This window comes from Excalfactoria chinensis, chromosome 2 (genome assembly GCF_039878825.1).
Source record: "Excalfactoria chinensis isolate bCotChi1 chromosome 2, bCotChi1.hap2, whole genome shotgun sequence".
In the NCBI taxonomy this organism is placed as follows: Eukaryota; Metazoa; Chordata; class Aves; order Galliformes; family Phasianidae; genus Excalfactoria; species Excalfactoria chinensis.
Window position 1 is genome coordinate 90,096,455 of NC_092826.1, and position 13,263 is coordinate 90,109,717.

Below are 13,263 nucleotides of genomic sequence, written 5' to 3' on the forward strand. Positions count from 1 at the left end.
GACATGAGACCAAAACTGCACACTGAGTTGTAAAGTCTCTAGTCATGTGTTACTTGCAGGTAGAATCAAGGCACTAGAGAGTTCTTACTAGCTGGAGGACTACAGCCAGGAATATGGCCCATATATAGGACAAAAGAAAAGGGGCAAAGTATTATTAGGTTTTTTATTTGCAAATTGGTGTAGTTGATTCATGCCTCTTGGTAATGACTTGAAAGTTTTCAGATACAAAAATACATTCAACTAACCTGTGTTGGCTGACGGTCTCAAAATCTTTTGAATTTATCAAGATTTACCACTTGGTAAATTGTTTTGAATTTAGATCATATAAAGTCTTTAATAAGATCTTGATTATTTATTTATTTATGATACCTCATAGAAAAATAAGCAGCAGTTGTTACTCTGCTATAGGTGCTGTGGGATTAATAAGGTAAAAACAACAAAACCTGTCAGAAATCATATGCTTTTCTGTTGAGGTTTAACCCAGCAGGTGGCTGAGGACCACAAGGTTGTTTGCTCACTTTCCCCTTCCTGGTGGGATGGGAATGAGAATTGGTAAAAGCAAAGTAGAACTCTTGGGTTGAGATAAAACTATTTACTAAGGCAGAGAAAAGGAAAAAGATAATGATTATGTGTAGAAATGGTAAATACATATGTAAAAACATATATAACAAGTGATGCAGAAGCAATTGCTCACCACCTGCCAACATAGATAATGTGACTGAAGAAAATCATTACTGCTGGAGAGCTAGGCTTTACTCTTCGTTTCATCATCCATTTGTGCAGGCTTTTTGCTAATTCAGTAAGACTTGACACACATGCATGTAGAAACCCCGCTTAACATTTTTCACCTCACTTGTCAACCAGTTTGCAATAGAGAGAGAAGCTACTGTCTGTCATTAACACCTTTCAAAGAACACGTGAATTGCATGAGCAAAGAGAGTTCATGAATTTCCTGTCATAAAGTTCTGTTTGATATGGGTCAAGTAAAATAATGATCTGCATTATAGATTAAATAAATATCTTTCCTGATGCAGGGAGGAAGAGGAAGGATTGGCGTAGTCATATCGTCGTATATGCATTTCACCAGTGTTTCCACAAGGTCAGTTATGGATAATGGAAAGAAAGAAATATATATTGTGCATTCTGTGCAAAATGGAAAACATAAGAATAAGATGTTTTATACTTGTTGTAGCAGTTCCCTGCTTAAGGTTTGTTATCATGGCTTCTTAGCAATCTTGGATCATGTCTTGAAACAAAAGATTTTTCTTGTGGTCCTGTTTTCCAGGAGGAGGTTGGACTGGGTGAAGACTTGAGGTCTGTTCTAATCAGAGATTCTGTTATTTTTGCAAAAAAAAAAAAAAAAAGCTAGATAATCTTTCAAGATGAATGAAGAAATATGCAAGAAACTGCTTCTGTATAGAGTTACCATCTTTATGCATCCATTTACTATGTCGGTTTCCCGTATCTCTCTTGGAGCAGTGAGAAACTATCCCTAAAATTGTGGAGGAAAGTAGTTAATAGAATGTGGAACAAATATTTTAATAGGAAATTTCCAGGTGTCGATCAAAGTGTAAGTTGCAGTCTGAATCTTATCTTCAGTTGATTTAAACAATAAGTGTCCGATTGCTTGGTTTCCATGTTTTTTCTTTTAGAGTGCTCAAATTGTGAACTGACAAATGACAGTTTATGTCAATTAAGATTAAATTTTGTACATGCTGCCATTTGGATGAAGTTTTTTTTTTGTTTGTTTGTTTTTTCTTTTTAATCAAACTGTTTTTCCTTGATGTTGTTTTTGCTTTATATATAAAAATGTTATATGTTTATGTATTTATACACGCACGCATATATATGCGATTATATGTATATACTTATATAGAAATATAAACATATAAAATTTCCAGTCTAAGTGCCATGGTTAAGTCAGATGTTATTCTGAATTCATACCAGCCAGTCAGTAATGAATTTAAGTACTGCAATGGATGAAGTTCTGGATCACTATAGGCTAATAGCGAATTTCTCATGGGTAAAAGCCCATGAGAACAGTGTGTAAAAACTTTCAAAGCAGTATGTCAGAAAGTAATTTATTTATACTTTACTAAGTCTGATTAACAGGTAAAAGTAGGTTAAGAAATCAAGTGCATTATATATTTACCAGTATATGCTAAAGAAATAAGAAATAAGAACAAAAGTAACTCTAACAGCCACCACCATTAGTTATTCATTTTCACCAGCAATAAAAAAGATCCTGCTTTTTTTTTTTTTTTTTTTTTTTTTTTTTTACCCCTTGGAACTCATTTAATTTGAATAAGACATGGAATTTCACATTTTAGATGCCAGAATCAAATGATTTTGAAACATTTTTTTTTTTTTTTTTTTTTTTTTTTTTCCAAAATGTCCTGATGCTAATTAACACTGTCAGCTATATCTGTTTGGAGGCACATGGTTTCGATATAACAGAATGAACATAGCATGTTACTTGAGATATGTGATTAATAGCATTCGTACAGATTTTTGGCGTCTTTGTGGTGTTTTGTTTTTATTTTTCTGTATCCTCTTGCATTCATCTGCATCGATCCTGAAGGCCCCCATCAGAGCCATTTCTATTCTGTGCAGAGAATGGAAGAAAGTGTGTCATAGTATCATAGTATCATAGTATCGTGCAAGTTGGAAGGGACCTTAGAGATCATCGAGTCCAACTCCCGGGATTCGAGCCCTTCTGTGTAGCAGAGCGGCACTTCTGCCACTTGTGCCACAGGGGGGGATTCGAACCCCGGGCCTCTGGTGTTGCAAGCAGCAATTCTACCACTGCGCCACCGGAGGCACACTAGGTGGTGTCTTTTTCTGAATATGTGTGTTCCCTAAGTTAACATTTGAAGAGTTTGTATACAGTTATCTGTTGGAAAAAATATGTATCTTGAAAGAATAACATGGTATCTGTGCTTCTGTTTTGACAGTGCTGATCAGGCTCTAGACAGATTTGCTATGAAGAAATTCTTTGATGATAAAGTTTCAGCTTTAATGCAGCCATCCCAGAAAAGGTATTTAGCTTACTTTTAATTCATACCAATAAGAAATGTCACCGTTATGTTCTGCCCCCATACTTTAATCCCTTCTTTGTTGTATGAAGGCTATTTTGAAAAGGCCCTCTAGTAATTTCTGAACTCTTAGTAATTTTATCATTTACTGATCTTGATTGATGAAATTGCACCCTGAATTCCTGCATATAGTTTTAGGTAGACGTGACATTTTATACCACACAGCATGTTTTCTTGCTGTATTGTTTGTTAGCGAAAAGAAGGTATCGCTGTTCGTTTCTTACTGGCTTCAAGATAAAATATCATTTTTATGTAGTATAAATGAGGTATAAGGAGTATTCACTGATTAATGTGCAATAAAGATTTTTTATTACCACTTGCTTGTAGGAACTGTTCCATGCTATTTTTTGTCAAAACATGCGTTATATATTCTGTGTATCTGGATGTCGTACCTGTTCAGTCCATGTGCACAAATGAGATTGTGCTAGGATTCAAATGAAGCGTTTTGGGAAGTGAATAGTTCTGAGGTTGGCTGTATACCTGCTTTTGACATTCAGTAATCAAGGATTCAGTACCAAAAGAGACTGATATCCATTAGGCAAGTAACTGAGATATAGTTGAATCTTCCAGAAATGTAAAAGTTCACATATATTTGATTAAATTATTACTGTTTGAGTTTGGTTTTAGTCAGCAATGCTGTGCTACTTATAAGCACTCCTGCCCTGTGCGCATTTCTACATAAAAATAGCAGCAATACAATGATTTTCACATTGCTCTGGTAATTTTCCTCTGGTACTGAATGAGATTACTTCCTAGTGTAAAGGTGTTATTTGCCCACATTAGTCTTTCTGCTAAGATTTTTGATGAGGACATCTTTTACTTCTGTTTTAATGAGGAAGTGTGTCTCAGTGTAAATAGAGCGGGGTCCATTTCAAGCTGTTGCAAAAGTCATTTCAGACTTTTAGTTGTGAATAAAAATGCATACCAAAATGACTGATTTCACAATTGCTTCTAGTTACTTTCATACTTAAAGTAGTGCTGTAAATAACTAAAATGAAGAGTTTTAGCAGTAGCAGTAAAACAGCTATGTATTTATTAATTTTATAAATTAAAAGGGATTTTTATGCTGTCTGGTGAAGATCACTCTTTTAGAGTTATAAGTAATGTAATTTCAGTACGCACGGATAGAATTATTAGCATAAAAAATATATTTCCCTGATATGATGGCATTTCTGCTATTAGCTAATTAAGATAAATTTTGTATTTTTAGATATGTGCAGTTTCTAAGTGGCCTTCTATCTGGATCCGTGAAAATGAATACAGCTTCACTTTTCCTGCACTATGTTATCCTTCATGGCATCCCAAGCTTTGATGCTGGGGGAGGTAAATGAAGTATCTTTTCATATCCCTGTGTAGGTTTAAAGCCTTCTATTCATTCTAAAACTTCTGAAAAATCATGCATAAAACTTAGAGTAACAGGAAATCATAGAGTGTCTTGGGTTGGAAGGGACCTTAAATGTCATCTAGTTGCAACTGGGCAGGGCTGCCTACCACTAGATCAGGCTGCCCAGGGTCCCATCCAACCTGGCTGTGGTCTGGGCAACCTGTTTTAATGCCTCCCCACCCTCTGAAAAAAATGTCCTCCTAATATCTAATCCAAATTTTCTCTCTTTTAGTTTAAAAAAAATCCCCCTTGTCCTATCACTATCAGGCCATATAAAAAGATGGTGAGTTGATGCTCCTTGATATCAGTCTACAAATTCCCAGTAAATGAACCAGAAGAGAAATATTGAATAATGAAATATTTTTGTCCTCTGTTAAATGAAGAAACAATGCCTGTTTTCTGAGAAGTTGTGTTCCCAGTTCCTGTAGAAGAGTTGAGAACCTGATCATGCTTTATGGTCAAGTTTCCTTCTTCTTTAGGAAATAAATGTAATTATAATTTTCTTTTTTCTCACCAGAATCCATTAAAATCATTGTCTTCCCAATTCAGAGCTAGTCTCAAGGCCAGGAAGAGGCTACTTTTTCTTAAAATATAACCATATGCTTTTTTAAGAAAAAGCCAGTTATGCTTTCAAAGATGTATTCACAATTCACATTTTGTCACCTTGCGTCCCACTTTACTCAGTGTGGATATACATGAAATTTTTTAGGCTTAAGATTCAGATTTAAAAAATAATAATTACAAGATTAGCATTGTTGACTTCTTCACAGCTTGTCGGCCTTTTCTGAAGTTATACCAAGCTACCCAACCCGTGTATACATCTGGAATATAGTAAGTCTTGGTCATTTTCCTTTATTTTTGAATATGTTTTAACTCCTATAATTACAGAATTCCATAATTCTGTGGTTTTGTTTGCCTTTTTTTTAATTATTATTATTATTTTTTTAATCTCCTTTAAGTAGTGTAGAGTCAGAAAATCAAAACCGAATCTGCATTGCTGTACAGCCAGCCCAGCTTTTGAAAGGAGATGTTATGGTAAGTTAATCATATTGAATGAAAGTGTTGTGCCATTGAGATTATTGTCTATCTTCTGTTTTGCAATTTTGTAATAAATACACAACTTGAACTAACTGTTGCAAAAACAGAGTCATAGAATCATGGAATGGGTTGGGTTGAAAGAATCCCTTAATCATTTCAGTTTCAACCCCCTTGCTATAGTCAGGGATACCTCCCATTAGAAAAAGCTGCATTAAGCCCCATCCAGAATGGCCTGGAATGCCTCCAGAGTGGGGAAATCCACAGCTTCTCTGGGCAGCCTGTTTCAGTATCTCACCACCCTCACAGTAAGGAATTTCTGCCTGATATCTAGTCTAAATCTACCCTCTTCAAGCTTGAAGCCATTTGTCCTCATCCTGTCTCTACATGCCCTAATGAGAAGTCCCTCTCCAGCTTTCCTGTAGGCCCCCTTCAGATACTTGAAGACCACTATATGGTCCCCCCAGAGCCTTCTCTACTTCAGGCTAAAGAGTGCCAACTCTCTCATCCTGTCCCTATAGGGGAAGTGCTCCAGAAAGACTATTCATCCACTAAAGTTGAAATGGGAAGTTTTAAAACTATCACTCATGGTTTCCTTTTGCTAAACTAATATATTGGTTCTTAAACCAATGAACTAATCCCTATTGCTAAACAAACCAACCTATATAATGGTGGGGGAGTTTGAGGCTGTTTGACCTCAGACTGTGGATTCAGTGTGGGCTGCGCATGAGTCCATCTGTCTATCTCTGTTTCTGCCTCCTTGTTAGTACACAGCCCTTTGACTGTCTCCTGCGGCTCAGTCACCTGTCTCAGGAGGTACTTCACCATGGCACAACTTAGTCAAGTTTGCCACTCACCTCTGCTCCAGGAGCAAGGTCCAGGCACTTCCTGATGACCAGGGTCTGCACAGCTACTTCTTCCTTTACAGCTCTGTGGAAGCACTGGTAATGTCCAGGGTAGGTGGTGCAGCTTCTAGAGCTGCAGTTTTAGCTTGGCAGTGAGTGCTCACTGTTCTGCCTCAAGGGTTAGCTGGAATGAGTGCTACTTGCTTCTGCAGCTGGCTGAACCTCAGTTCCCTGATGTATGATCAACTACCCTGGCTGCTGCAGCATGCTATGGGTAATATCTACACTGTTTGCCTGCCTTGTGCTTTGTAGGCAGCAATACATTGCTCTCCTCCCTGAGGCTTCTTCTAGGGGTGGGGGTGTAGTCTTTGCAATGTCTATGGCTTGTCAGCCTCTCTTGTGAGAAGTGCCCATAGCTATAGGGTTGCTGCTCTGCTTTCTTGGTGTTTCCCTGGCAAAGGAAACCCCTGAAACATCCTTGTGTCTTGAGAGTGGTTGCTCTGGTACTGGCCAAGCTGGCTCCAAAGCAGCTGCTCTCAATGATTGATACACTACAAAGTAGATGAAATACTAAGAAATAGGCTAATAATTTAGTTACCACCCTTGATTTTTACATGATTGAAAGTCCCTATAAAGCTCAGACTAGTATGTTTTAAGGAACCACGAGAATTTATCTCAGCATTTCCATTTTGTAGTACCAAGTGCAGTAATGTTTCTAGTGCTATCTATATAGAAATTGTTCTGGGAAATATTTGTAACTCAATGTTAGATTATCCTTCTCCTGCATCTGACAGGCAAGATCCACAATCATAAAACTAGATGCTGTTTCCTGTGTGCAAAGCATAACTATCATTGAATTTCAGCAGTGTCATTTTATCTCTTTGCTTTCTTTGTTGCTTGTGATTTGCAGTTACTCATGAGGTAAGTAAAGAAATACAGTTGCTGTGCCTTTCGGTTAAACTAAGAGGGCAGGAGATCAAGTAGAATGATTAGGGAGAGACTGTATTGTGAAGAATGAGTATTCCTGATATATATATTGGTAGTAGGTTAGTAGGTTTCAGGATGACTTTTTATACAATGTCCTTTTTTTTTTAACTGAGAAATGTTAGACTTGAATGTTTCCTGTTCTCCTATTCCCGTTCCTTTTTCCCCTAAGTTTTGAAATAATCTGTTTTATTTTCTTCCTCCTTCTTTCCTTTATTCTTTCTTCTCCTCCACATTCAATTTAGTACATCTTCCTATATTTCTTGCACAGCAACATTTCAAATATCCTGTTACAAATTTATATTCTGGAGGTCTGGGACAATTCCAGATTCAAGAAGATTTGTTGTGCTTATCATAGGGATTGTTGATGCCTACACAGACAGTATGTGTAAAGTGTTTAAAAGGAAAAATGAGCATGCAGTTTTTTCACTAATGCTTTTTGAAACAGATCTGCTTCGTTAATCCCAAGCTATTACTGAATGTAATTCTGAAAAAGCCAGCATCTTATTCAGCATGGTATTATTTCCCAAACAAAGGCTTCCATTCAGTTATGCATGTTTATTGGCAATGATTAAGTAAAACCATTAGGGACTTCGGGAAAAAAAGAAAAAATATAGGCTGCCCTGCCTCCAATTCCAAAAGATTTATCTAATTGAACAGCATTGCTTTGAAATAATCGGTTTGAGAGGCTTCCTTGCCTTAGGTTTAGAGGATTCATTAACACACTGATGATACAGCAAAGCCGTAGCTGTTGAAAAGCTGTGCTGGTATCTGTAAATGCATGTTGTTATTTCCCAGCATATTTCACTAGCTTGTATTATTTTTTTAATAGGACATCAGAAGATAATGGAGTCAAAATTCCAAGCTAGACATCAACCCTTAGCTCTTTGAATGCAACAGCATAGCAGCACTGTCTTCCTTATGGATGTTAGTTTGACCTAAATTTCTAAACAATCACTCTACCCAAACTTCAAATGCTTTTTGAAATGAAGAACATGCAAATCATCTTCAGCCATCATACTTTCTCAAAACTGAAAGCTGCATCTTGATTGTTTCTTATAATCACCATAAGGGTGCCTGAATCACTGGCAGCTTACTTCTGTTTCTGTATAGACTTAAGTGAATTTCTGTATAGGCTAAGTGTTTTGAAACAGGCTTTAATTGTTAAGATGACGTTCATGCTTGAAAATGTTTCTACCTATCAGGTCTTCATGTGTTGCTCTTCCTGTTTCTTTCACAAATTTGGTTAGAATGAGAACTTTCGGAGAAGTTATTTTTGAAGTGAATGACTAATCTCTTAACTGAAATGTGAAGGAAGGAGCCAAGTTTAAGCTCTTTTGCAGGGTGGCAAAACCTTTATTTTCCTTCTCATGAAAATCATGATGCTTCAGACTCAGCTGGGGGCTGGTAGTTCATTCAAGGCAATAGCTGAACCCATGTATGATTTTTACAGACATATTTTGACTGCTGCTTTCCGTGTCTTTGCTGACAGATACACCTGGTATCTGCTCTAGAATGTATCACCATGTCAGTTCTGGTGAACTGCTGGAATTTGAGGCATCAGAGAGTTAGTGTAACAAAGGACAGAAAGCAAAAGCTTACATTAGAATTTAAAATCCTGCAGCGTGAAGAATTTCCTACCTGTGTTTCATTTCAAACCCCTTGTATTCTTGTATTCCTGTAAAAATGCTTAGTGGTCAGGTATTGCAGTTGACTAAGAAGAGGTAAGTAAAATTTTGTTCACTTTTAGCCACTCACATTCCTATGAGATGTGATTTTTCAGAGCTCTGGCTTTTTCTAGCCCAGGTATCAAGACTACTATAAGCTTTCAACAATAACATTAAAAGAGATCCTATCATCACTAGAACAGATTTAAAAGAACGTCCTAGTATAGATGTAATCAGCTTGTATGACTTCTGAGAAGGCTTCTATAAAGCCTGTGCATTCTTTAGTTATTTTGAAACGGTTGTATTGCAATTTAGTTTTATGCTAATTTGGTGGGTGCCATGAAGGTGTATGGATATGAGTCAGCATTCCAACGTAGTAATAGCCAATGTTGTGATTCTGAATCATAATCTACTGATTGGTGAAAGATAGTAATGTTTTGTTATATATCCAGAACTGTCTTGTCCTGGGCCTATGTAATTATAAAGTATTGAATAAAGCATACCCTGCTTGTTGCAAGATCAATGGTATCTATTGTTTGAGATCTAAGGCGTACACACAAATTTGATCTAATTATTAAAAATTCTACAATAATGTGTTTCTTTCTCTTTCTAGCTAAAGTGCTATCATAAAAAATACCGATCAGCTACTCGTGATGTGATTTTTCGCCTTCAGTTTCATACTGGAGCTATTCAAGGATATGGGTTGGTGTTTGGTAAAGAGGACTTAGACAGTGCCAATAAAGGTACTTGCCTTCTGTGATTGCTTGGATAAGTATGTAGAAGAAGTGCATGTGTGTGCATTTGATGGTAATCTTCAAGATCTGTTTTTGGTATTCTTTTTTTTCTATACCTTTATTTAGGGGGAGGGACATTACTTTATTTCAGTTTAACTCGTAGCACTGTAACGCAGGCAAAACCCCAATGAGAATGGAAGTTCTTTGTGTTGGTTAAGCTGTCAAAATAATTCCTTAACTGACCCTTGCATGTTTTTAATAACAACAGACATGTTTAAAACAGTGAGTCCATTAGACATCATTGCAGTATTAATAAGCGATTGTGTTTTTTGTGAAGAGAACAGTCAGAAAGTCTGATGCTGATTTTGTGACCTGGCGTGTTTGAATGTGGTACTCTTAGTTTATGCTTCTGAGTGAGGCATAGTCTTTTGAAATATTTGAAAATGTTTTGAGTAAGTATTTGTATTTTTCAAAAGATTACTTTGATTTTGTTTTATATGAAGGGTTGCAACTTTGCTACCCTATGTTACTAACAAGCTAAAACCAAATATGTTTTCCTGCCACTTATGCTTATAAGAAAGCTTTATGGACAAGTGTAGTAGTTTTGTAAATATATACAACTATTTCAGTTTTATCCTGAGCATATATTCCTTTAACAGACACAGACACCTGCATCTTTTTAGGGGGAAGTTTGGGAACTGTTATTCTTTTCTGTTGTTGACTATTCTTAGAAGTAAACAAAACTACAGCTGACACATAGTCTTTCCTGGAGAAGGTAGGGAAAAAAAAAAGGGCATGTGGCTTGTTTAGAAGCAAATCGCTAAATTCCAAGTAAGAAGGGAAGTGTGACAAGGGTATGTGTATTAGTAGCCATAGAGAATTCTGATCTGGAAATTTGGAATAGCTTGTTGTAGTATTAACCTTTATTTTCAGATGACCGTTTCCCTGATAATGGCAAAGTGGAGTTAGTGTTTTCAGGATCTCCAGAGAAAATTCAAGGTGAGTATGTAGGAGAAAAAAAGTGTTCTGAACTGTTTGTCTCATACATAATCTTATGAACAGCATGCTTTCATTTTTATTTTATTTTATTTTATTTTATTTTATTTTATTTTATTTTATTTTATTTTATTTTATTTTATTTTATTTTATTTTATTTTATTTTATTTTATTTTATTTTATTTTATTTTATTTTTCCATTATTTTGGTCTCTTAAAAACTTGTGGTAGAATACAGTAAGAAGTTGTATTCTGTCCAGCTGAACTTGAAGGTGCTAGCTTTTTGTAAAGCTATTTAAGAAAAATGTCTTTATAAATAAACTTACATAGCTTGAGCTGAACATTTCTGGATAGTAAATGCTTGAAGAATGACCAGTTGACATATTTGAAAAAGTATCAAGATTTTTTCAATTCACAGTATCAAGATTTTTTCAATTCTCAATGTTGATTTAAAATAATTGGAAATCTGTTTTTAATTGCTGTCTATGGGGTGAAGTGTCTAGGATGAAGAGTTCACCTTAAAATGTTTGTAATTTCTACGAATGCCTGTTTCACATTTGAAAATGTCTAAATGTCTAAATACAAGATATCTCTGGTCCATCTCCTGCTGAATCCAGGGTCATCTGTGAAATCAGGAGAGATTGCTGTGGGATTTGTCCAGCCAAGTCTTGAAAGCCTCCAAGGATAGAGACTTCACGGCCTCTGTGCAGATTGTGCTAATGTCTGTCTGCTCTCAGAGTGAAATTATTTTTTCGTTATAAAGATAAAGGAATTCTAAACTTCTCTGGATTCAATTTATGTCCAAATTATGTTCCTTCTTATCCTCCCACCTTGCATCCACTTGGCTCTGTTTCCTCAGTAGCATTTGGGTGCTGCTGTCAGGTCACCTCAAAATCATCTCATCCCCAGGCTGAAGAAGCCCTGGTCTTTTTTACTTGTCTTCACAGGGCAGTCCTGACTACCTTGATAACCCTCCCTTGAACTTGCAGCATTTTATTCCATGTTTTTCTTATATCAATCCCAAACCGAACGCAATATAATAGGAAATAACTATCAGTGATACAGGCTTTAAGAAAGGATGAAGTTGCTAGGTAATTCTAAATCTACATATGACAAATGTGGTTTTTGTTTTTTGTTTGCTTTCTTTTCCCCTGCCTGCATGTAGAATCTCAGGACTATAATATTCTTTTCCTTATAATTTTAACTATCCTTGTTTTGAAAGTCTTACTGCTTATTTTGAACAATTTAGGACTCAAGACACAGCTGTGGAGTTGATAACTAAGGATTTCTTTATCCCCAGTCGATACAGAGAAATGAGGGCAGAAAGCTGATTTAATGTGTCTGTATCAGTCAATGTCAAAACTAATGCTAAGGTCTTGATGCTCATGCTTTGCTTTTGAATCCCTGGGTCATACCTTAATTCCTTATGGCATATATTTAAAAGATGGATGTTATCTTATATCTAAGAGAATAAAAATGAGGATTGCTGATGAAAATTCTAAGTATTTTTGGAAGAGCATGCTTACATGAAGCCAGACATCTGAATAAATTTACAGTCTCAGGCTCTGCAGGGTTGCTGGAGAATGGAGGAGGCAACAGAGACACCTTGGAGGAACTGGTAAAGAAACAGGCAGCACTGAGCTTTCTCTGTGCACCTTTAGTGTTACACTTTTCTGCTATCAGAATGATGGTTTATAATAGAATCTTATTTTTTCATTCCTTTATTGCCATTTCTTTATAGATACTGTGTTTTTGACCTGGGAAGAATACAGGGATGCTGTCTGGACATGCAGAGATGGGATCAGGAAAGTCAGAGTGCAGATGGAACTGCACTTGGTGAGGGATGCAAAAAATAATAAGAAGGAATTCTTTAGGTACATTGGTTGGAAGAGATAGGCCACAGAGGATGTACTCCCTCTGTTAAATGAGAAAGAAGAACTGGCTACAAGAGACATGGGAAGGCTGAGGTACTCATTGAGTTCTTTGTCTCAGTCTTCACTGACAGCCAGGAGTTGGCTCTCTCTTACGTTCCTCAACCTCACATCCCTGAACCTCCAGATGGGAAATCAGGGAGCAAACTGTCAGAGCAGAGCAAGTCTAAAACTGCCTCATGAGACTGAACGTGTGCAAGACTATGAGGTTATGTTCCATGCCTGGAACATGCGTTCCAGGATCCTGAGGAAGCTGGATGATGTGGTTACCAAGCTGCGCTACATCATATTTGAAAAGTCATAGCTACCAGGTGAAGTCCCTGGTAACTGGAAAAAGGACAACATCACTCCTGTTTATAAGAAGGAGAAAAAGGAAGACCTGGGGAACTACAGGCCTGTTAGCCTTACATGTCTCTACCTGGGAAGATTATGGAGCTCCAGATGCTCCTGGAAGAGATGTTAAGGCACATGAGGGATAAACAGAGGGATCCCTGGAGACAATTAACATGTCTTCACCTAGGGCAAATCATGCCTAACCAATCTGGTGACCTATGATGGAGTGATGACATCGGTGGACAAGGAGAGGGTTACTG

General features: G+C 36.8%; 1 protein-coding gene across 11 annotated transcripts in view; it reads left to right on the top strand.

Annotated features, from left to right (window-relative positions):
- TNS3 (tensin 3) overlaps window positions 1-13,263 on the top strand; it is a 174,796-nt gene that overhangs the window by 87,834 nt on the left and 73,699 nt on the right. For all 11 annotated transcript variants that reach the window (XM_072327308.1, XM_072327312.1, XM_072327305.1 and 8 more), the window contains 7 exons: window positions 1,035-1,099; window positions 2,955-3,038; window positions 4,306-4,418; window positions 5,250-5,310; window positions 5,439-5,514; window positions 9,624-9,753; window positions 10,678-10,743. In XM_072327308.1, the coding sequence (XP_072183409.1) occupies window positions 1,035-1,099; window positions 2,955-3,038; window positions 4,306-4,418; window positions 5,250-5,310; window positions 5,439-5,514; window positions 9,624-9,753; window positions 10,678-10,743 (595 nt within the window). The remainder of the gene's footprint in view (window positions 1-1,034; window positions 1,100-2,954; window positions 3,039-4,305; window positions 4,419-5,249; window positions 5,311-5,438; window positions 5,515-9,623; window positions 9,754-10,677; window positions 10,744-13,263) is intronic.